The following is a 22,448-nucleotide window of genomic DNA, read 5'->3' on the forward strand; positions in this document are numbered from 1 at the left end:
CACTGCATATTTTACGTGCGCATGTTGTAATGGCCGACAATGTTTGTGTACATTCAAAACAAAATATCGTAGATAATTGTTAATTATTAAACTAATAAGTTAAACGAACAATGGCAAATCCTGTAAATCTTCGTAAATTAGTACTAGGTGGACGTGGACCAAAAAGGTACGCAAGTATAATTTAAAAACGCATAGAAATCTAATTTTTAATAATATAACCTCGAATTTTATAGTTATCAAAAGAATGCTCCTGATTTCACTCCAATAAAGTGGACTAAATACTTTGAATCAGCAGATACTGTGAATATAGATGGTAATAAGTTCCACTACTACCTTAAGGGTAATCAGGGACCTGTTTTAGTCACCATACATGGTGGTGGCTATAGTGCATTATCATGGGCATTATTTTCAGTAAGTAAAAACAAATTAATAAACTAAAAAATAACAGAATTTATGAATATTTTATGTCTAACAGGAAGAAGTTACTGATAAGGTGCAATGTCGTATACTTTCAATAGATCTAAGAGGTCATGGCAACACTTTTACTACCAATGATGAGGATTTATCATTGGCACAATTAGCTAAGTATGACTTTTTAAGAAAAAAAGAGTATAACTCATAAAGTAACACTTATTTTATGATTTTTAGTGATGTTGCAAATGTGGTAAACACAGTATTAAAACAAGAGTCCCCTCAAGTAATCCTCATCGGTCATAGTCTCGGCGGAGCTGTCGTCGTGGAAGCAGCTCCTTTAGTAGAAAACTTAATAGGAGTATGTGTAATTGATGTAGTTGAGGGTACAGCCCTTGAATCTCTGGCTAGTATGCAAAGCATTTTACGTGGAAGACCCTCGACCTTTGCAAGCATCGGACACGCGATACAATGGGGTTTCAAAGGTGGATCTACGCACAATATCGATGCAGCAAAAGTATCCATGCCAGGACAAATAAAATGGTAGATATTTACATGTAATTAAATATAATTACACAATAAAATAATTGTTTTAGTCTTAAAACAGGTAAAATCGCCTCACAAATCGTTTATGAAACACCTGATGATGATTTATCAACGTTAAACTTGGTTGAGACTAATTCTGCAACGCGTGTAAAGCCACAAATATTAAACGTACAAGCTATATCAGAAGATGCCGAGGAAGACAGTGATTCCAATCAGAGTTCAAGCCGAGATTTGCCACCATTACCACCTTCTGCGAGTTTTAAAATGCCTGGTAAACCAGAACCCAAGTTTGGATGGCGTATTGATTTGGGTAAAACCGAAACGTTTTGGTCTGGATGGTTTAAGGGACTTTCCGATAAGTTTTTGAACATTCCCGAACCAAAAATACTCTTACTTGCGAATATACACGGGTTGGATACGCGTTTGACCGTAGGGCAAATGCAAGGTAAATTTACATGACTTTAAGTAAAAAATATTTTAATTTTCTTTAATTTTTAGGACGATTTCAAATGCAAGTTCTTCCAAAATCAGGCCATGCTATCCACGAAGATCAACCCGGTAAAGTAGCGGATATTTTGAGTACGTTTTTAGTAAGACAAAAATTAGCAGAACCCGCCTCAGGATACATGCCTACTCTACCCGGATGTTAATTTTAATGTATTTTAAGCATGTAATATTGACATGATATTAGTTAAATGCTCAAAATATTTATAAAACAAACTGTTTTGGATAATTTTTAAGTTAATTGTTGGTTTAATTATCTAGTTTTGTAAATATCCTCAGAATTTGATTTGGATTTTTAATTTTTAATTTATTTCTGATTTGCTTGAACTTAGTTTTGTTTTGCTTAATTTCTGTTCGCGTTTGATAATATTGAGTGAAATTCTTGGAGCATTTGAACAAATGTATATTTGGCATGTATATTAAAATAAAATCAACAATAAATAGCAACAGTTTGTGAAAGAGAGCCTACTCTAACAGGAACAGTCCAAAAATCTCTTATATTTTAATAAATAGTTGATTTGTTAGGTTAATTATGTACGTTAAATGTCATTTTTAAGATTATGTCATGATTACTTTTAAAATTTAAACTTGCAACGCGTGAATATAATTATAAAGTTAATGTAAATGTTAAATAACTTACGTTTTGCATTGACATGATTGTGCTGCTTAGAGAAACTTCATTTTAGAACCGCGCGCTTAAACAACAATCAAAAATATTGCAACATGTCAACAACTATTGTTAGTTTTTAGAAGAAATAATTTTCTTACGTTTTACTTATTTTAGCCCGTGAATTAATGATTGGAAGATTAAAATACATACGTGAAGCACGTAAATTGTGAAATTTATCTTGGAGTTTTCATCTCGGTCTTGATGCAACTCTTAAATGCATCCCAACCTTCATATTTAATATTAGCTTTCGCCCCGCGATGCAACCTATCCTTCATTATCGCGATAAATTCACGATAACTCAGTAAACCGTCGCCATCTTCGTCAAAAATAGAAAACACAGTGTTTACAAGATGGATACTTAGGTTAGTTCCGGTGCAAATCTTCACAGCTCTTCTAAATTCATCTATAAAAACAAAAAATTATTTTTAGGTAAAAACATAAATAACAATGAAAATAATTTGTTTACCTTTTGATATTGGATGATCAGCCAACGTGTACATCCTCATAGCAATGTTGAAATCGTCCAGATTATTCAAAAACTGACAGAAAACATGAAACTCTTCAAAGGTAATACCTCTGGTGTCCTTTATACGATCCAATAATCGATCAATATAATTATCGTAGTCATCTGTGTCAAGATAAGTATAACGCAGTAAGATTTTAGCGAAATCTACTTCAGAAATTGTCGGTAATCCTTTGGAAAACTCATTAAACTCCAGTTCCAAGACTTCTTTTTGTAACGAGAGCATAAACTGTCGAAAGTTTTCAAAGTTCAATTGATTATTGCCTTTTGGACCAAAGAAATGTACTAGTAAAGTTGTGTCGACTGTGTGTCTTCGTTGTAAACCTTCTTCATCATCAACATATGCCTCTTGAATAGGCAATTTCATGTCTAGGCCTTCCGCCATTTGCATTCCACGTTTACCTTTCCAGGCATGACTGAATATCTTCTCCATCTGGTAAATTAAAAGATAAAAACATTAACAAAAAGTTTTAATATAAAATTTTTAGATAAATTGATGGTTATATGTGTGATTTATAGCCAAGACGGTAATTCGTTGTTGGAGGCCATCTTGTTAACCTGTCACCAAGGTAATGAAAGCGTATTTAATTCGGTTATCGCATAGATTGGTCAGAAAACCACAAAAAAAAAACACAAAACACCAATGATTTAGTTTAAATAAGTTGTAAATAAAATAAAAATGAACAAACACTGTTTGGATTAGAAAGCAACATCGCGCTTATAAAACACAGCGCTTGTTACTGAGCTAGTCGACAGATGGCGATGCGATGCGATGCAATGCAACACAATTCTCAACTTGACTCACTTCTCGCATATCTATATCGTTTCTATCTTTTCGTTTGCCCGCCAACAATGTACGAACCTAGATTCATATAATTCAAATAAAATAAAATATAACATAAAAATATTCGATTTAACATAGAATAATAAATAGAATAAATTTCTTTATAATAAAACTAACTCTCACTCACCACTAAAAATTCATTTTTGTCCACTTTTTCGTTGCCATCCGTGTCAAACATGTTAAAAGCAATTCGAAACCCAGATTGTGGTTCTAAAATTATTATTTTTAATTAAAACAATTAATTATTACATGGGGAAAACTTACTAGTCAGAACTGATAGTAAAAATAAATATTCTGTATAAGAAATGATTCCTTTATCGCTTAAATTGCGGAAGAATCTGGATGAGCCCTCTTTTAATCCGGGGGTTTTCGATTTGACAGCTTCGATGTCTTCGTCGGTAAGCATTCTCCTCTTTAATCGAGCTGTAATAATATTTTTTAAGTAGTAAACATAGTAAAACTGAAATTAAGAAAAGAAAATATTTATTACGTCTTGGATCTGCTTCAATTACAGACTCAAGAAAGTCCTGTGGGGTCATGTAGATTTGCGCGTGATATTCCACTGATGCAAAACGGATGAAACGGCGTTCACGCATTGTCAATTTTACTACTTTAGGTTCCTGAAAAGAAGAAATTTGAAATATAATTGGAGAAATATTTAAGTTTTTCTGATTTAAAACATTAGAGGAGACATTAGAAAAGAAACACCTTAAAATTAATATTATTCTGGACGATATCCTTTTTCTTAAAAAAACATCCTGGATTAACAAACAAATTCAACAAACAGACCAAACAGAACTTATGTTGCGTGCACAAATTTTATTCTTAGACTGTTTTTGACGTAAATTATTTATTCATGACGATTTTGTTGATTTTCGAACCCGGAATCGGACGGACGGAGAGTGAAAAGCGATTGAATCTCTAAATTTAGTGTGGTTTTCTAAATGCCACGAGACTTTATTTCAATAAAATAATAATTATTATTATCATTATGTACTATACCTTTATATTGAGTTATTTAAGATTTCATTTAACAGTCAAGAGATAATTATTAACAACTGACAATGCTTAATACGTATTGCTTTTTAATTAATACTAATTAATCATTTAATATAATCAATTATTTATCACACGTTCACTCTTTATTTTATTTTCTATTTTCCTAAAAAAAAAGTTAATTTATTTCCTGTTTGAATAGAATGTGACACTCTAAGCGCCAAATAAATAACCCCCAAGCAACCCTTAACTTGTTCACCCCGTGAACTGAAAATTATGTTATAAATCTCGCCGTTTTCTATTTGACTTTCTCCAGTAAGGGGCAGTTGCAGTCCTTGTATCTTGCGGTTAGTTTCATCCACCTAACAATCTTAGATCGCTATCACTATATCGGAGCTACCCTTGGAGTGAACAAAATTTATAGCTTCATCCCGAGTCACCACGAGTGCCTAGTGCCGTGGATATTCACACATTGCACCACAAGAGGCAAAATCAACAACGACTACCTGGAACTAGCAGTGCGGTTAGAAGTGACAGAAAGAACATTTTGTCACGTTTTGTCACTTTGTACGGTTTTATACTTTGCACTGCGTTTAGTTTTACTAATGACCGTTTAAAATGTTTGGAAAATCGCCGACCGAGTGATAAATTGATGGGAATTTATAACGGTTTAGGAGGTGCTATGTATCTTTCTTCATTTTCACCCCAAAAGTTTAATTTCCAACATTTTATCGCAGATAAAAAATGAAAAAAAAGAAATATTCGTCGGTTTTTCGTTATCACAAAGTAAAATCTTGAATATTTAGAAGTTTTTGGTGATATAAGGGTTCAAAAACACCAAAAAAACATGAATTTTCTTGACATTGACATATTAAAACAATTTATAATTATAATCTTTTTTAATTTAGGTTATTTTATCAAAAATTTGCCCAAAACTACTCCCTGAATAACTATTTTTAAATTTTTATCCCTCCAAAGTGTAAATTAAAGTAAAATAATCACCTGCGTCAGAAAGCTGCTCAAGAAGCTCAAAGAAAACGTGACTATCATATTCCAATGAAACATAACCTAACTCAACGTGTTAATGTGAAGACGCGTTCATTTGTCTCGCCACGAAATGCATAAATTTCATTCAGTTTTACAGTAAATCCTCTCTTACGTCTCATTTCTTGTTTTACTTCTTTCAAGCAAGTCAAAAAAAGTCAAGTCCCGTTCCTGGTATAAAATTACATTTAAGCGCACCGAAAATCGAATCCAAAAAAACGAATTGAATTCTTTCAGTGATTTCGTTAGATTTCTGAGAGATAGCGGCGATGAAGTTAATAAATAACTCAATATTATTGAACCGGCCTGTGTGGCCTAGATCAACAACTTTTATTTATTTTATCTTAGTTTAAATAAAGTTTCATTAATTAAACGATTGGAAAAAGGTAGGCAACTTAAAATACAAAACAAACCACTTACTACTTTTGCTTGTGCTGCAGCTTCAACACCTTGATTCTTTCTACACTCGTACAGAGTATAAATTGCTAGGGTACCACCCACTGCAGAGAGCACTTGAATAGGTGTAACATTCCTGCTGTATTTAAAACCCTTAAATCCACGGAATTCATTGCTACTGTTGCTGAACAACCGCGATTGACGATTGCAATTTATTGTTATGGTTTGCATACCACGAAGAAGACGATTAATCGTCGCCATTTTGATTAGTTATTAGTAAAAACACTTAGTTATAATTTAATATAACTTTTATAACACAATTTATACACGTTTGGCTACACAGATACTGTTTCCACACTCGCCCATAAGTTTATTTTTGTGCGTCAGCTGTTAAAATCAATAATATAAAGAATTAGACACTAGATGGCAGCGGTGTCACGGAAACATTCTTTAGATACGACAGGACCGTACTTAAAGTAGAAATTAAGTTTATTTTAATTAAAAATTAGATTTATTAATGGAAATAAATGCTTGAAAGTAGATTTATGTGCGTAACAAAGTTATCAGAGTGTAAATAGATTAAATATTAATAAAATCAATAAAATATAATGGTATCCATTATTAATGGCGATTGTAACGTCGTAAAATAAATGTCTGCTAACATTTCAAGAATTAAATTTCATTTCGATACTGACAAGCCTAAAAGGAATTAGCAGTGAACCGTAACCAATAAAATCCGAATCAAAATAGTCAATTAAAAATTATTTATTATTAATCGCCTGTTATATACGAAAATCGTTTTAATTAATTAATTATTAAAAACTCACTTTATAAAAATATTACTAGTGTTTTTATAGCTTTGCTTTTGTTTGATTTGACCTAAATGTCTAAACTTCCGGTGTGTGATCACATTTTTCCTCGTTTTCCGAACACAATAAATTAGCGCCGCTGCAAACACTGCAATAAATAAATAATTGCGCGCCGAGTAATAATATATAATACGTTGCAGATTCATTCATCGATTGCGGTCAATTTATGCGGCTAATTATTTTCTCCATAGCTCTTCATGCCGGAGCGCAATTAATCGACGCTCGGCGCAGGAAACCGTTTAATATCACAACTATCGCATGGATTTTATCGCATAAATACTAAATACGCGATGACGCCGTCATAATATCACACGTTTGCGCGGACAGTGAGTACGGACAAGCACTTATCAGTTAATTAAAGATCAATTAATAATAAACGAATGCGTTTTCAAGCGCAGTTTAACGGTTATTATTAGACTTTTAGAAATATAATAAATGTAGTTGAAAATAATAAGTATTATTTTACTTTCTTCTTTTGCTTTATTTATTTTTTATAAAAAAGTAGAACTTGACAAAACATTATATTTAAAGCCACTAGAATTAAAACTTGGGTCATAAAATATAGAATAAACATTAATTTTTGTGTAAAGTACGTGATTGATCATTATTTTAGTAAAAAGCTCCACCCCGTGACTAAAACCCGTGAGTAAAGTACTTTAGCCACTACCTTGGTCATCTGTGTTTAAAGTAACACTTCCTCTAATGGTCGAAATAGCTATCCACATCAGGCTTTACAAATACTTGCATTGACTTGCAATGGTTTAGTAAAAATATCGTTTCAGCGATATTGTGAGGGTATAGCGTACAGTAAGTGTTTACTTAACTTTACTTAGCTTATACTCACCCTCTCGTACTACCATTGTATTTCAACTTTTTATATCTCAAAACCGTGGAAAAAGTAGTGCTTTCAAGCTGGAAGTAAAAAAAAAACCCTTTCGAATATTATAGAACAAGTTTGTTAAAATATAATTATCAGTGGCGTTCGGTACTTATATCGCAACTCAAACATTAGTTTTACTAAACTACTATTAAATCTATAGAGATAACTTCAATTGTTTTTAAGGCTTAGATTACTGACTAAGCTACTAACATTTTTTCTTTTTATATCTTCATCTATTGTTGTTCGAAATCATCAATATCAATATCAACGATAGCATGAAACGGCAGAAGAGTGATGCGAGGATAAAACACACAGCACATGTTCCGATAGCTCATTGATATTGATATCTCAATGGGGAGTCATAAAACAATCGCTAAAGAAAAAAAGAAAGAAAGGCAAAAGTTTAAGTAAAAAGTTAAGGGGATACATTCATTCAAATTCCTCAAATCGCAAAATATTTTTTCCTTATTTTTCTTTAAAAAAAATAAATATTTCAATAAAATAAAAAGAATAAATCGCCTTAAGTCATTAATAAAATTACTCATTTTTAATCTCCCTGCGCTTTCATCAATCTCATCATTAAGCCTGACCTAGAATCGCCGAGATATAAACATCTCAGTTATTTTATTCGGCAATTAAGCAAAAAAAAATCTCTGATACGTCTCGTGTATCCACAGTTGTCTAGTCAAGCAAAAACTGTTATGCGATTGCGTCAACCGCACACGTCGGAAGACCCCAATTATTGTAAACAAATTTCCATCGTCTTAACTTAAGCGCATCATGCGCGCGCGATGAGCGATTAAGTTTAGATCCGGCGATAAGATCTCAAAATTTTTACTCGGAAAGTTAATTTATTCAAATGTATGCACGCATTCGGCACGCTCGCAATGTTGGTTTTAAGACGCGACGCTGATAATTTAATACTTGGCGAGTCGGTAACGTAACCTCAAAGACGTGCGGCTGCGGAAGACAACGTAATATAATGAAACAGTATCGTTATGAAATTCTAGTATCTAGACAGTGCATGCGTAGGTGCTTGCACTGGATATGAACAATGCTAACACTTGGAATGAGGTATGGCCAATGGGCAATGGGCAATTATGAGATAACAAGGTACGTGAGTCACACGAATATTTTACGCATAAATCCATTGCGATTTTTGGTGCCTTTTTGACGCTATTTTACTTGAGTTTGGATTTATCTACATTGTGGGATTTCTAATTATAAGTCTATGAACAAGTATTTGTACTTTAAGACACTTTCGGAAATTAGTTGCGTCTTAAATAACAGGCGTGGGGTTGAGGAATTGCGGGAATTCCTGGTGGGATTGAAAGTTTTAGTGTTTCATGGTTGACAGACAAAAGTTTAAGTGGTTCAACCCTTAAATCTCAAATGTACACATTTTGGGAACGTATTTATATCAAATAAAAGATTTTGTTAGATTTTAAAAGTGAGAAAAATAAAATTTTCACAAAAATAAAATGAAAATTGCTAGTTTTTTGAGAATTATTCAAAAACTAAAAATGATATCATCACCGTTATTTTAAAAATTAATTTTATACTAAATTCTACATCTTATAATATAAAGATTTATGTAAATAAATTATTAGATAATTTGTTATAAGACTTTAAATATGTAAATATGCAAGAAATGAACATAATGTTGAATTAATTTGTCAATAACTTGTTTAAAACATAAGATAAAAGCAAAATGTTTTTATAAATATATGCACAATTTAATTCTCAATTGATATGCACAAAATAGTTATTGTAACTTTTTTCGTTTTCGAATTATTCACAAAAAACTAATCAAAAAGTTTGATTTTCAAGCTTTGGCATGATTCGTCATAAGTTAAGTTTACCGGTCTAAAAGAGACGTAATCTTGTTTTGTGTCAGTTATTTGTCAATAACTCATAAACGCAATTAGATATCAAATTGAATGTTTTAATAATTGATTGTATATTAAATTTAGAATATTTCTAGATAAATAAATAAGATAAACAAATAAATTTGTAATAAGTTACACGCGTGTGAAATTACTGAGATTAAAATTTAAAAAATTCAAAGTAAATTATTAATAACAATTGTAATTTATGATTTAGCAATAAAATAGTATTATATATAGATGTAAAATTTAATGCTTAATCGATGAGTGTAAAAATGAGAAGTATACCTTGTTTAGTTAACGAGAAATTAATGAATCACTAGAAAAAACATGATTAATGTGTACTATAGACCGCTTAGCGTGCAAAAAATTCACAATGACGTCGCCAACAATAAATTATAAAATAAGCTACTTATCAATGAAATGCTAAAACAATTAAAAATATTATGACCATCATAATTTATTACCACACGGAATTAACTTGCAGTAATTAATTAAAACCTAATAAACATATCGTTTTTGTCATTTTCCGCCTTTATTCTTCACAAATACAAAAACAAAGCCGCAACTTCACATTGCATGAATAAGAAATAGCTAATAACTAACCGCGAATGTATTTTTGCGATTTATTTCAGTGCGCGATGTTTGCTAAATTGCTCCTTAACTACTTTGGGACGCGCAGTGGACTTGATATTACCACGTAAAATCGTCGTGGGCGCGCGCACCGAGCGCTTTCCGTTCGCATTTAATTTCAAACAAATTGCTTCATATATCATCTCGACATTAGAAAAATCGACGCGCAAGGCATCCAAGCAGCACACTGGCCTCTTCTATTCACATTAACGCAAGAAGCGTCCAACTCTTAGACGCTAGTCTTTAGTCCAAAGACAAAACGCATTCGAGAATGAAAAGAAGAAACCGAAAGCGCAACCGCAATAAACATTCATGACAACATTACCTCAAACCATCAAGCGACGTCCATTAAAATATTATACCAACACATATATAACTTTATGAATGAATATTTTCTAGGTTAAGGTTAATGTTGAGGTTATAACAAGTTCAAATTGTAGGTTATGTACGCCGTTCACATTCACAACTTGTATAAGTGGTACATGATATTGTTTGACGGCGGCGCGCCGAAAAGTAAAAGCGACGTCTTCATCAATCAATGCGGCGATCTGCGGCGCGGTGCATCAATTTACGCTGTAATGATAATCGCTCACGAAATCGGATCGCGCCAGCCAACCGCCACTTATGTTGTCGTAATGTAGCGGCACAAATTTATTCACATCGTCACAGCTCCTTTTAATAGCGCTAATAATACTGGTTTCGAGGCTTTTATCACGAGTTTATTCAGATTTAGGTGTAGCTAATCAGTTCTAAAACTTTGAACGCTTCTTTTTTTTGTGCAAATTATGATGACATTATCATATTTATAAAATATGTTTATAAAAATCACTTAGGAACGGGTTTTAGAGAATTGAGTGAGTGTAAATTTTTAAATATTATAATAGTTTATCGGGGTTATCATAAAATGGATCTTTTGTCAATAAATTTTAATTTTTTTTTCGTTTTTGTCAAATTTAGTCAAAAATATTTCCAAAAAATCTTATAAATCTCTTTTTACACCAGTAAGGAGTAATATTTTTGCAAATTTTGACATTTTAGACAAAAATTTACTCCTATTATGCTAAAATTTCGGAAAAAATCTTTAAATCTTTATTCTAAAACTGCGAAAAACAGATTTTTCTTAATTTAGCAAAAAATACCAAAAAGTTTGAGAAAAAACTTAAATTTTGCAAAAAATTACAAAATTTTAGAAAAAATTGTTTCATTTCCACAAAACTCTAATTTTATTCCGTAATAATCTTGAAAAAACTTAAAAGCTTGTTTTTATCGATTTATTCAAATGATTATTGCTAATTGCATTAATATAATCACCTAATCATCTAGAATTACACTTGTGCATTATATTTCCTATGAATTGCTCCATTAGCTATGATTAAGCAGTCTAATTTATATCCGCGTTGCAAACATGGCGAATGTCACGTTGTCCACTCCACGTTCAACGCAAATAATTGGCGTAATAAAAGATTTATGAAGTAATTACCGCTTGTGACAGTAGTAAATAGAACTGCCGCTAGGTGACACTGCTAATCCGACACTTCATACTTGTAATACCTATTAAATAAGCCACGAATTTTTGTTAAGTATTTATCTCAGCAAGTGGTCTTTCTGCGCATAAATAAGACATCTTCATCTTGTCGAAGATGCTTGGAGGAATTTTACGACGGTGGTGCCGGTGCGTGTCGCCTAATAGTTTTACGATCCCGAGGCGTTAACGGGCTAACGCACCCTATAAAAATCGAAACGTTTAACTTTTCACTGCGTTTCGAGCGCGCTTTTATTCCGAGACCATCGCAAAGGTGATAAAACCTCCAAAAACCTCAATGGGCATGGTCACCACTTCGAAGCGGGCTAATATTCAATGCATTTTATTAGATTCACATTTGACGGGTTGTAAAGTCAAGATTAGTTGAATTTAAGTAACTTTACTTAAGATAAGTAGTGTAATGGTAGAAATATAGGTAACCAGGTTAAACTAAAATCTAAATAAAATTATGAGTTTTTCATCTATAAAATGTAACTTTTTGCAAAATTAGACTTTTGGGAAAACTTTTATATTTTTGATATAAAAGTGAAACATAACTGAAAAAAATCTGTTTTTAAATTATTTCTCAAAAATTTTGAAAAGTTTTCTGTATTTTTGGTAAAACTTGAAAAATAATCTCCACGGGGTCAAAACCCTAAAGTGGTACTTTAAACATGGATAACCAAAGCCGTGACTAAAGTACTTTATACTATTTGCGATAAAATTACTTTTTTAGAAAAGCCCAAATTATTTATTAGAACTTCTAGCACTATTTAAAACCGTTATTTGGCAAAATTCAATAAGTATTAAATTATCTGGGATTATACTTGAAAGCATTTTTTAGCCTTTTGCCAAAAAATAAGTTGCAACAGTTATAATTTTACCAAATTTGGCAAAAACTCCAAAATACTCATCCAAAATTATCCCATGGTGATATCCAAATTTAGCCAAACTATTATCTCTAACATTTTTACCAAATTATTATCAAAATAATAATCCATCACATTATTCCAAAAATTACAAAAAAAACTAATATCTCCCATTGTATAAAAACCAATGAAACATCCATAAATGTCAAAATAGAAAGGAATCTTAATCTTGCACAGTCAGCTGCAAGTCAGTCTTTCCTCATGGAATTCACTCAAGTCCATTTTACGATTATTACAAACAAATTACATATAAATCAAGATTAATGCAAGATCATACACTCGCGCATACATATCACTCAAATTTACATGTATTTGCATTCGATTGCATTCGATTTCGCATTCCCGACATTCAGTCTACGTGACCCAGAGCAGGTGTGTGCATTTTGGCGAATGTGACGCGCGTGGGTGGTGTTCAATAAAAAACGGCACAACAAATAAGACGCGTGGTGGGGGCGGCGTGCATGCAATATGTTGCAATCGTGTATATACACGTGCGTTGTTTGCCTACGTGACATAATTTACACCATACGACCGTGTACATACGAGTTGATATAGGTATAAAAGTTTATTGGTATGAGTATTCGAAAAGTTCGCGATGGTTTTAACGCGTCACGAATGACGATAAACGGATTATATTGTATGTACATACGAGTACTGTACGGGTATATCAAGTGCAATAGTAATATTTGAAACGTTAGAATCAGTTCGATCTTCTCAACTGGCGGTTCGATATCATATTTGTTTGGCAAATTTTTGCAAAACGTGCGAAACGTTATTTTCGTAAACAAGTTGCGATAAACAGCAAACAACAACACAAAGTCAATAAGAAAGTGTCGTAACAGTGTAAAAAGTGTATTAAATCTTGGTTTGGTGAAATTTTTCGCGAATTTCACCAGACGCCGAATTGTGATTACTTGGCTAAATTTATAGAAAGTAATTCACGCACGCGTTCTTGACGAGCAGCAGAAGCGCTATTAAAATGGATTTCATGATGAAGCATAACCTGGGCGTGCAGAATTTAATTTTGGAAGAGTGTTTGATATGTTTTGCCAAACTCGGACACTGTGAAGTAAACTTTAGAAGACTGCAAAAAAAGTGATTTTAGAGAAATTTAGTCAAAAAAAAGTGTAGTGCAATATAAAAAATTAGAAAAAATTGGTGCAGGGAAAATTAATTCTTGGTATTTTTTGTAAAAATCAAAATCTACGCAAGAAAATTTTTGGGGAAAAATATTTTTTGAAAAAAATTTTTTGGGAAAAAATATTTCGAAAAAAAATAATCAAAAAATTAGTTTTTTTACGAAAAAAACTAAACATTTTTGATTAATTTCGAAGATACCCAAGATTTCAACCAGAAGAAGTCTGGTGTTCAGTTGGACCTCTCCTACCGACACATCTCGCTCGCCAACTCAACGCGGCGTCGCCGTCAGTTGGCCATAGCCGGCGTCTCGCACTCGCACAGTGCGTCCGCGGCCGCCGAGCCAGCAGCACCACACACGTGATCCTCTTTGCGCGCCCCGGTCCCGAGAAGGATTACCACCACGCCAGCCAGGATGACCGCGCGCGGCGGGCGCGTGCCCATGCAGTGCGTGCGTGCGGGGTGGTGAAGACGTCCCCGCGCCTTCCCCATTTCGAGTGTGCGTGTGTGGCGACTCCAGGGCGGCGATGCCTCAGTCATGGTGAAGGCGCCGTCGCTGGGGTTGCTTGTAGCTACTATGTGTTGCATCGCCAGCTGTGCCAGTGCGCCCGCTCCCATTGACTACCACCACCATCACCAGCAGCAGCAGCAGCAGCACCAGGAGTTGCTCATTGACGACGGCGCGGAATTCGCGCGCGCCGAGCGCAGCGCTTCGAGCATGGCGCGCAAGATTCAGTTCTTCATCAAGAACTATCACCTGCAGATCTTGCCGGATGGTACCGTGAATGGCACTTTGGATGATGGCAGCGTTTATAGTAAGTTGAACATATTTTGTTACGCGGCCAAGTTATGCACTGACCTACCGCGGAAAAGTGCATATTATGCAGGGTTAGTGTTTCGCGCGGTGTTATCGTCGGCTCGGATAACGCAATCATTACATGGTCTACTTTTTTCACGCACAACTTCCGTTCAAATTATTTCCGCATTGGTAAATTTTCAGTAAAAAACAAACTTCGTACTTTTTCATCAATAAAAATCAATTTAAATTAATTTTAGTAAAAAATTTAATTAAAAAAAAATTAATACTAACTCAAAATGAAAATTTTTAACAAAAAATATTTTTAATTATGTCAAAGTACATAATCTCATCAAACAATTAATTTTTAAATTTTTTTCCATAAAATTTTCACTAAAATTCTAAAAAATCAAAAATTTCCTATGCTTTGACTTGCGGTACAAGTACCGAACGCACATATTACCATAGCAACCATAAAAACTAAAAAATTCTTCCTCAAACAATTTTTTTCCTATCTAAACATTCAAAAGTAAATACTCTTCGAGTGCTCTTATCACTTATCACACGATGGTTAAACCCGTAATGCCATAATTACTTCACGATTTATCATCGCGACAATAAATCATCTGCGCGTTGGGTTTAAACGGCCGCATTTAAGTAAATTATTATTTAATTAATTGACTGGACAATCAACAATTATTAAATATATGCGTGCGGAGCTGCTTGCAGTGAACGCATAAAAGGCGTTTCGAAAACGCTCGAGATAAAAAACGCCATAAAAACGTCTTCGTGCGGCGATAACGCTCGCCATTGTGGACGCGTGTATTTTCGTGTTTCAAGTATAAGTACACTCGGCCATTAGAAAACTATAAAAATTTCAACCGGCGTCCCGAAAGTGTTCCGAATGTGTTTCCTCCCACGTGGCGACTAATCACACGCCAGTGTGCGGCGGTTCGGACTAATTGGATGCGTGTTACTAAGGGTAGTTAATTGGGAATCAACATGTAAACTGAATATAGATACATTTGTAGAAGATTGGATTATTTAAAAGTGGATTGTAGAGTATTTATAAAAGTTTATTTTGAAGCAGTAGTGGTAATACTTAAAAAGTTAAAATTTTATTTTTGAAAAAATTTCAAGGAAATTGATTTTTTGCAAAAACTAGCGAAGCAATCAATTAAAAACTTTTGAGGTTATTGCGTATACAAATTGACAACAAAATAAAATTTATTCCAAAGAAAAATATGTTGTGGTTTGGAAATAAAATGCAAAAAACTGTAAAATGCAAATAAAAAATAAAATTGATGTTTTAATTTGCAAAAATGTTTTTTTGAAAAAAAAAAACATAAAACTTTTAATTATGATATTTTATAAGGATAGTAGATTTTAAAAAATTATGAAATTCCTAAATTTCAAGGTACCTAAATTTTTGTATTTTTTAGTGAAATTTTTCGAAAAAAAAAAAATTTTGATAAAAATTCCAAAAATTTTTCTATAAATCAAATTTCCATGCATTTTTTAATCAAATTTCTTTGTATATGTGAAATTTGAAAGTAAATACGTATCGCGCGAATTCAAGCCGGTCGACATCTTGGCTATTAGCGGCAGGTGCTAAAATAAGCATGACCTATGTCAGACGGTTGCCGAAACGCGCACAGCGCGATTAGCGTCCTTAGCGTCCTTCTCAGCGTGCGACGCTTCTTACACGCGGGGACAGAAATCATTACCTCATCGCTTGTCCTGCGCCTAAATTTAAAACAAACTCAAACTAACAACTACTCAATGTACCTACTCTACTCGCACATAACTAGCCGAAACTGAAAGTGAAACCAGAAACACCAATTTTCATCCTATTTATAACAATAATAAAAATAATCACAAAATAAAAATAAAACACTTTTCAGCTGTGTTTAAGTTATGCTGCTTTTATTGCACATCAAATACGCAAGTGTTTCGGATTTAGTTTTAGTTTTATCAATGACACAATTATGTGAATCAAAGCTCTTGAGTGTTGAGCGAGCGCGCGCGCGACATAAATTACGCAGGTATTTATAGCATGTATAGCGCTACGTCGCATGCTTCTTACGATTTCTTTTCGCACCTTCTCGGCGATTACGAGATGAACAAACGACGCACAATACGAGTACTCTGGTGAACTCTCGAACGCTCCGCATTACAAAGTGCAAAATGCATTGTTATTTAATTTATTATAGAGATTATGATATATAGGTAATTATAAATTTGATAACAAGGAAGTAGATTAACTGATATAACTATAGGCGTTTGTGTCTGATGTTTCTAGACGACATACACTCCAATTATAAATATAGATATGCTAATTCTACGTCGTCGAGTTGAAGATACTTACAACTTACAAGTTCTGGTTGTACTCGTAAGTCGTGTTGTAGAAATATCAGAGTACAAGTAGAGAGTTGAGCATGTGGTGCTTACTATGATAGATTGCGAGCGAGGCGTGAAAACCGCCGAAATCAATGTCAACGCCGCCACCGCCGCTTGGGATGAGAGAGGATAAGCCATGCTTTTTTGACCGCGAATTTCTCGCTAGATTTATGCGCAGACGCTAAGCAGCCAAGCATGGCTAATAAATCTCATGCGTTTCGTTGAGTTGGTTACAGTTACGTAGAGTATGAGTAGAAAGAAGTACGAGTTGATATCTACCGAAAGAAAATCGATTGCAGGTCGTTGTCGTTCATGGTATTTAATTTGGTTCATAAATTTTTTGATGTTGCGTATTTGTCGAGCGTTGCGTGCGTGTCGAATGGGAATAAATCAATTCTCAAGTCTTTCGTCGACGCAGGTTCATGCAGCTGTTTTGTGTTAAAGAGGCGAATAAATCGATGGAAATGATGGTATTGATTTTAGTTTATTTCGGAAATTAGACCACCAAAGGTCAAGAATTAAGTTTTTGGAAATTTCGAATATTTGTATTCACATATTTGTTATTTATTTGATAAATTTGGAAGAAAAATGAAGTAAAATCGAGAAAATTTTTGTATTTTTGTAAAATTTAACTTAATATATAATTTTCTTAGGAATTATATTATAAATAATTAAGAAAATAGAAAATTGTACAAAATAATTAAGAAAATTCAACAAAAAATTGATTTTTTTTAATTTTATTAGAAAAATTTGTGAAAAAACTTAATTTTGAAGAAATTTCTAGAAAATAAATTAATTACTACTGAAAAATAAGGAAAATATTTAAAATAAATTAAAACTGTCCAAAATTTTAGAAAGAAAAAAAGATTTTTGTCTGTTTTCTTTAAAAAAAATCTAAAGACTTAAATATTTCTCATCAAAATAATTATATCAAATTACAAACATGATTTTCCCCCATTTCAACATTATTTTACACAAATTTTGCCTCAAAAAACTTAAATCAATATAATTTCCGACACATTCAATAAAACTCTCTCTCATTTTTACATAACCCCGACACTTAACATAATTTTCCCACCCGAAATGAATAAATGACTGCACGCAACGAATTTCGCACACGCGAATAACGGCGATTTTCATACCCGCCATAAAAAAAGCGCGCTACGTAGGGCCGTAAATATGATTTCGCACGAGAAAATCGTATTTATAGTCTGCGCGTTATTCGGCCGGCCGCCAGCAGCTGAAGGAATAAATAAATCCGGAGGTGTTCCGCCACACTTGCAAACAAATAAATATGATTGGAATCTCTCTCCTCTGCGATACGAGTACAATAATTTTACAACCAAAAATATCCAGCTTATAATAACGCACAATTGCTCCACTAAAAAAAAACGTTGATAAAATTGAGAAGTCATAAACACTGACAGCCGGAGACAATAAAATGTAGATCTTTGTTTCCTACAACTATACAACTACAAAACTCCGCTCGAAAAAAAATATATAATGAGGAATGAACGAGGATGGTGTGTGCGTGGTGCACAGCGGGCGCCCTTCGAAGAGACATCCAATAAAAATTCAATTGTTATCCGCTGCGGCGCCTCAACCACACGAACAATTTATAATTTATACGAGCGTCATTAAAAGCAGGGTAGGAAAAAAATCATCATAAATAAGACGCCGCGCACTCATATCCCAACATACACACACCACCCTTAAAATTCTTTTATTTTTATTTTATTTTTGATTATTTACAATCTCGTTTCTCGTCGTGTCTTCTTGAAACCGATCATAACACGTTTACAAGACACACCGCGTCTCGGTGAATACGGTGGTAAACGCAGCGTTAAGATTTAAGAGTGGTATATATTTATTATTTATACGTCAGTATGTGTTGTGGGGATAAAGAAGCGATAGAGCGATAAAAAGCGAACATAAGCGAAAGAAGTCGCGCGTGTAATCTTTTTATATTCGCGTGCGCGCATAACTACACGGCTCGTATGCTCGATAAAATAAATCTAATGGACTTTTTCACACCGCCGGCTTACAATCTCTTCATTCGTGCATTGGTTTATTCGTTTAGCTTAAAGTTACATGCTAGAGAGGCTCGTGTGGCTGTTGGAAGCTAGAGGAATGTATTCAAGGTAATTCTGATATGGGGAAATTTGTGATGGATAATTTATATAATAGGAGATGAAGTGATAAGAAAAGTGTATTGTTTGTGCTATAAGTAGGTTTTGTGTGCTAATATTGGCGAAACACTTAAAAACTTGTAATTTTAATTTAATTTTGTTTTTTATCTTTGAGTACCTACTTAAGTGCGATTTTATCTTAGTTTTGAAAAATCAAAGGTGTCAATCAATTGTCTCATCAATTATCTATGAGATCATCTTTTGATTTTTATTATCAGATTATTAATTCGCTCCTAATATGGTTTTAAAGTAAAATTTGCAATATTTTTTCTAAAATTTTTAGTCTTTTAGTTTTTCTGTTATCACAGGATAATGGTTAGGTATATTTTTATAAAATTTACAAAATATATACGTACTTAAATTATCTATATAATGAAATTAATTTCAACAAGCTACGATTTTTAGATTAAAAGTTACAACGTTTCAAAAGTAATATTACAAAAATAGGAATTTCATTTTTTGCTATTTTTTCCTATCAACTTTTAAAGCCTCCTGCGGACAAAATAATTGTCCTATATTTTCACCAAATATCTTAAAAGGTGCCATAGGTAATATATTACCTAATAAAATTTTGTCCAATAATATATCATTAATATTAATTAAGTAATTTGCATTTTTACAAAAAACTATCACTTTTCAACAAAAATGTCAACCAATTACTTTTCCTCTGATAAAACCATAACCTAAAATTATATTATTTTGAATTTCGCAACATATATTCTCTATTAAATTATCTTTCAATTGATATCTCACTCAATACTCTACGACATTTAACTCCAAAGTTATACCACATCAAAATTTAACAACTTTCCAGAATACAAATAATGAAAGCACAATCTATTAGCAAATACACAAGATATTAACCAACGATAAAATCTTACGTTATGATTTATAACTCAGCAAAAAGAAGCAATAAATATTCCTAAATAATTAATAACATTATGAAAGTTCCCAATGATTAATAACATTGCTAATCCCTAATCCTTAGCCTCGTACGTGTGTAACTATCGTCACGGCTGTATGCATCCAGCATCATTTGCATCCGATATCAACGATTCGCGTGGCGCCGCATAATTAATCGCTCGTAATGAGCGAATAGCGTAAATAATAAATAATCGCGCGACTGCCGCGCACGCTCTCAGCACGCTCGCGCGGATATGGGCCAGCGAGTGGCTATTTTTACGGCTTTATGTAATGATAAAAGACTGACTGCACATTGGCTCCATGCAACTGCGACTAGACTTAAGTCTCCGTCAGCCTACACTCCAAGGATATAACTATGTATACTAATAGTTCAGTGGAGTAGTCGAGTTGCACTCGGTAAGCACACTTACCAAACGCATGGATGCGCACGCCGCACACAGCTGAGACACTGTCACCAAAGTTATCCGAAAATATGCGTGAAATACAAATGCATTTATAACGACGCCTGGGAATATTTAAGTCGAAGGGGTATGTGGAAGTGACTTAAGTCGTTGGAACTCGTTTTTCGAGGAATATCAATTGAAATATCGAAAATTATTAAGCCGTAATTTTACGAGCCGCGCGGCTATGATATGAAGATAGAAACGTTTTTCGTGTAATTTATGATTTACCGCGCGATGTGTGCTTCTGGATCGGTGGTGCGGGACCGCGCGTTTTTCGGGGCCCGAGCGGGAGATTTACGAGCGATGCTCGCCGCCGCGCATCGCAGCGGAGGAGGCATACATCATCCGGGGCTATAAAAACGTTCTCCCTTTTTCAACATGTACTTAGCGCTGCTCTCAGCGGCGCACTGCCCGATTCCGACAATATTAAGACGTTTAAGGACTATCTGGCGTATTACAACATGTTTCATTTTTTTACGTTTATGAAGACAGCGGGGAAATATGCTTATAGGTTATATATTAGCTGATAGATGGCGTATGGGATGCGGTTAACACCAGGTGGCACTAGTTTTATTTTGCTTAGTGAGGTGTCATTTTAAAGAGAATTTAATTAAGATTCAATATAATTTTAGTTTGAATGGGTAAATTTTATATTTATCGAGTAATTGATATAAATGTGAAAAATGTCATTTTTTTGTAAAATTTGATTTTTTTTGCTTAAAAGTCAAATAAAATATAAACTATTTGACATATTTGAACATAATATTTTTCATTCGGTAAAGAATAAACTAACAAATTCACCAGAGTTTTAAAATTTGTTCTAAACCTCCAGATAAGACCTCAAAAAACACAAATAATGAACAAAAAATAGGAAAAAATAATTTTTAACTAAAAATATGATTTTTTTCACTTAAAAGTCTAATAAAACATAAAATATTTTACGGATTTGAACAAAATATTTTTCATTTAATAAAAAATAAACTAAATAATCAATCACACTTTTAACTTTTTTTCTAACCCGGCTCAAAAGACATCAAAAACCTTTCAAAGTTGCAACATGACAAATTTTCATATTTTTATTATGACAGTTGTGACAATGTTTAATGATGATCAAGAAACATTCTTTGAAATTTGTTGCACGTCCAAAGGCCTGGAATCCGAGGCGTCTCACTTAAGCAAGCAACAACTTACTCCAATTTCCAAATATAATTTTCTAGATAGAGAAGCGCGCCGGCGGCTAATTACCTTTCTGAAAATATTTGTATATTCGGCGTAAACTTCCGGGAGTGCCGGGTACTTTTACGTACTTAAGTATACATTATATGACTGCATCATCATACAATGTACATCATACATCTCACATCTATTTGCGAATAATTTTCATTTTCATCTGACAACTTGTGACATCAGTATGCGATTATCGCTGCATCTACAAACAAGTTACCCCAGTGGAATGTAATTTTATACAGAGTGTTCAATTTTACTTTTTAGAGTGAAATGTCTGTGATATGTGCGTAAATTGATTAATGAGGTGTCAATCATTAGTCAAGCGTATGAATTAATCGACGCCGAGATAAAATAAAAACTTATCTCGACGCTCATTAATTATCTCGATGCGTAGAGCAATTAGTGCAGGCCGATAGCTGCACCTCAAACAAAACTAACAGGAGATGGACAAAAAATAGATATAGATGCAGGCGAGATAAGTTAAGACGTTCATAACATAACGGGAAACGTCATAAATACGTAGCACTATATTATCAGCTAATAGATGATAAGAAAAAGGAATGAAAGGAAAGCGTTTGTCGCCGATAGAAGTAGAAATAATTTATTTACGCTGTAATCGCTTTTGTGATCGACTTAATCGTCTTAATCCCTTCACGCATGGCTAGTTACAACATAACCT

The 22,448-nt window shown here is 33.4% G+C and overlaps 3 protein-coding genes across 5 annotated transcripts in view; 2 read left to right on the forward strand and 1 right to left on the reverse strand.

The window, feature by feature from the left end:
• Positions 1-1,920, forward strand: LOC135797774 (protein phosphatase methylesterase 1). Its single transcript, XM_065310291.1, has 6 exons — positions 1-166; positions 234-411; positions 476-585; positions 649-954; positions 1,008-1,402; positions 1,456-1,920. The coding sequence occupies exons 1-6, from the start codon at positions 111-113 to the stop codon at positions 1,605-1,607; spliced, it is 1,197 nt and encodes a 398-aa protein (XP_065166363.1). The 5' UTR covers positions 1-110; the 3' UTR covers positions 1,608-1,920.
• Positions 1,849-22,448, reverse strand: part of MICU3 (Mitochondrial calcium uptake 3) — a 21,960-nt gene continuing 1,360 nt past the window's right edge. The window contains exons 1-7 of one of the 3 annotated variants that reach the window (XM_065310287.1): positions 5,959-6,326; positions 3,989-4,118; positions 3,763-3,921; positions 3,626-3,708; positions 3,460-3,516; positions 2,598-3,087; positions 1,849-2,534 (exon numbers count right to left, since the gene is read on the reverse strand). In XM_065310287.1, coding sequence (XP_065166359.1) covers positions 2,305-2,534; positions 2,598-3,087; positions 3,460-3,516; positions 3,626-3,708; positions 3,763-3,921; positions 3,989-4,118; positions 5,959-6,195 — 1,386 coding nt within the window. In that variant the 5' untranslated portion in view covers positions 6,196-6,326 and the 3' untranslated portion in view covers positions 1,849-2,304. Of the gene's footprint in view, positions 2,535-2,597; positions 3,088-3,459; positions 3,517-3,625; positions 3,709-3,762; positions 3,922-3,988; positions 4,119-5,958; positions 6,327-22,448 lie in introns of those variants that run through there. The other 2 variants (XM_065310289.1, XM_065310288.1) reach the window with 2 other exon arrangements.
• Positions 13,122-22,448, forward strand: part of bnl (fibroblast growth factor branchless) — a 25,691-nt gene continuing 16,364 nt past the window's right edge. Inside the window, exon 1 of the mRNA XM_065310290.1 lies at positions 13,122-14,605. Within this exon, the coding sequence (XP_065166362.1) occupies positions 14,329-14,605 (277 nt within the window). The 5' untranslated portion in view covers positions 13,122-14,328. The remainder of the gene's footprint in view (positions 14,606-22,448) is intronic.

Source organism: Atheta coriaria, unplaced genomic scaffold, assembly GCF_025399875.1.
Source record: "Atheta coriaria isolate IRGN ID8LTWV9N9 unplaced genomic scaffold, Caltech_Dcor_3.1 hic_scaffold_8_pilon, whole genome shotgun sequence".
Lineage (NCBI taxonomy): Eukaryota > Metazoa > Arthropoda > Insecta > Coleoptera > Staphylinidae > Dalotia > Dalotia coriaria.

What these genes read in the sequence shown, in the direction of transcription:
- LOC135797774 (XM_065310291.1), top strand. Translation starts at nt 111, where the DNA reads ATGGCAAATCCTGTAAATCTTCGTAAATTAGTACTAGGTGGACGTGGA. An exon ending in GGTGGACGTGGACCAAAAAG is followed by an intron (nt 167 to 233) that starts GTACGCAAGTAT and finishes CGAATTTTATAG; the next exon opens with TTATCAAAAGAATGCTCCTG. An exon ending in TATCATGGGCATTATTTTCA is followed by an intron (nt 412 to 475) that starts GTAAGTAAAAAC and finishes TATGTCTAACAG; the next exon opens with GAAGAAGTTACTGATAAGGT.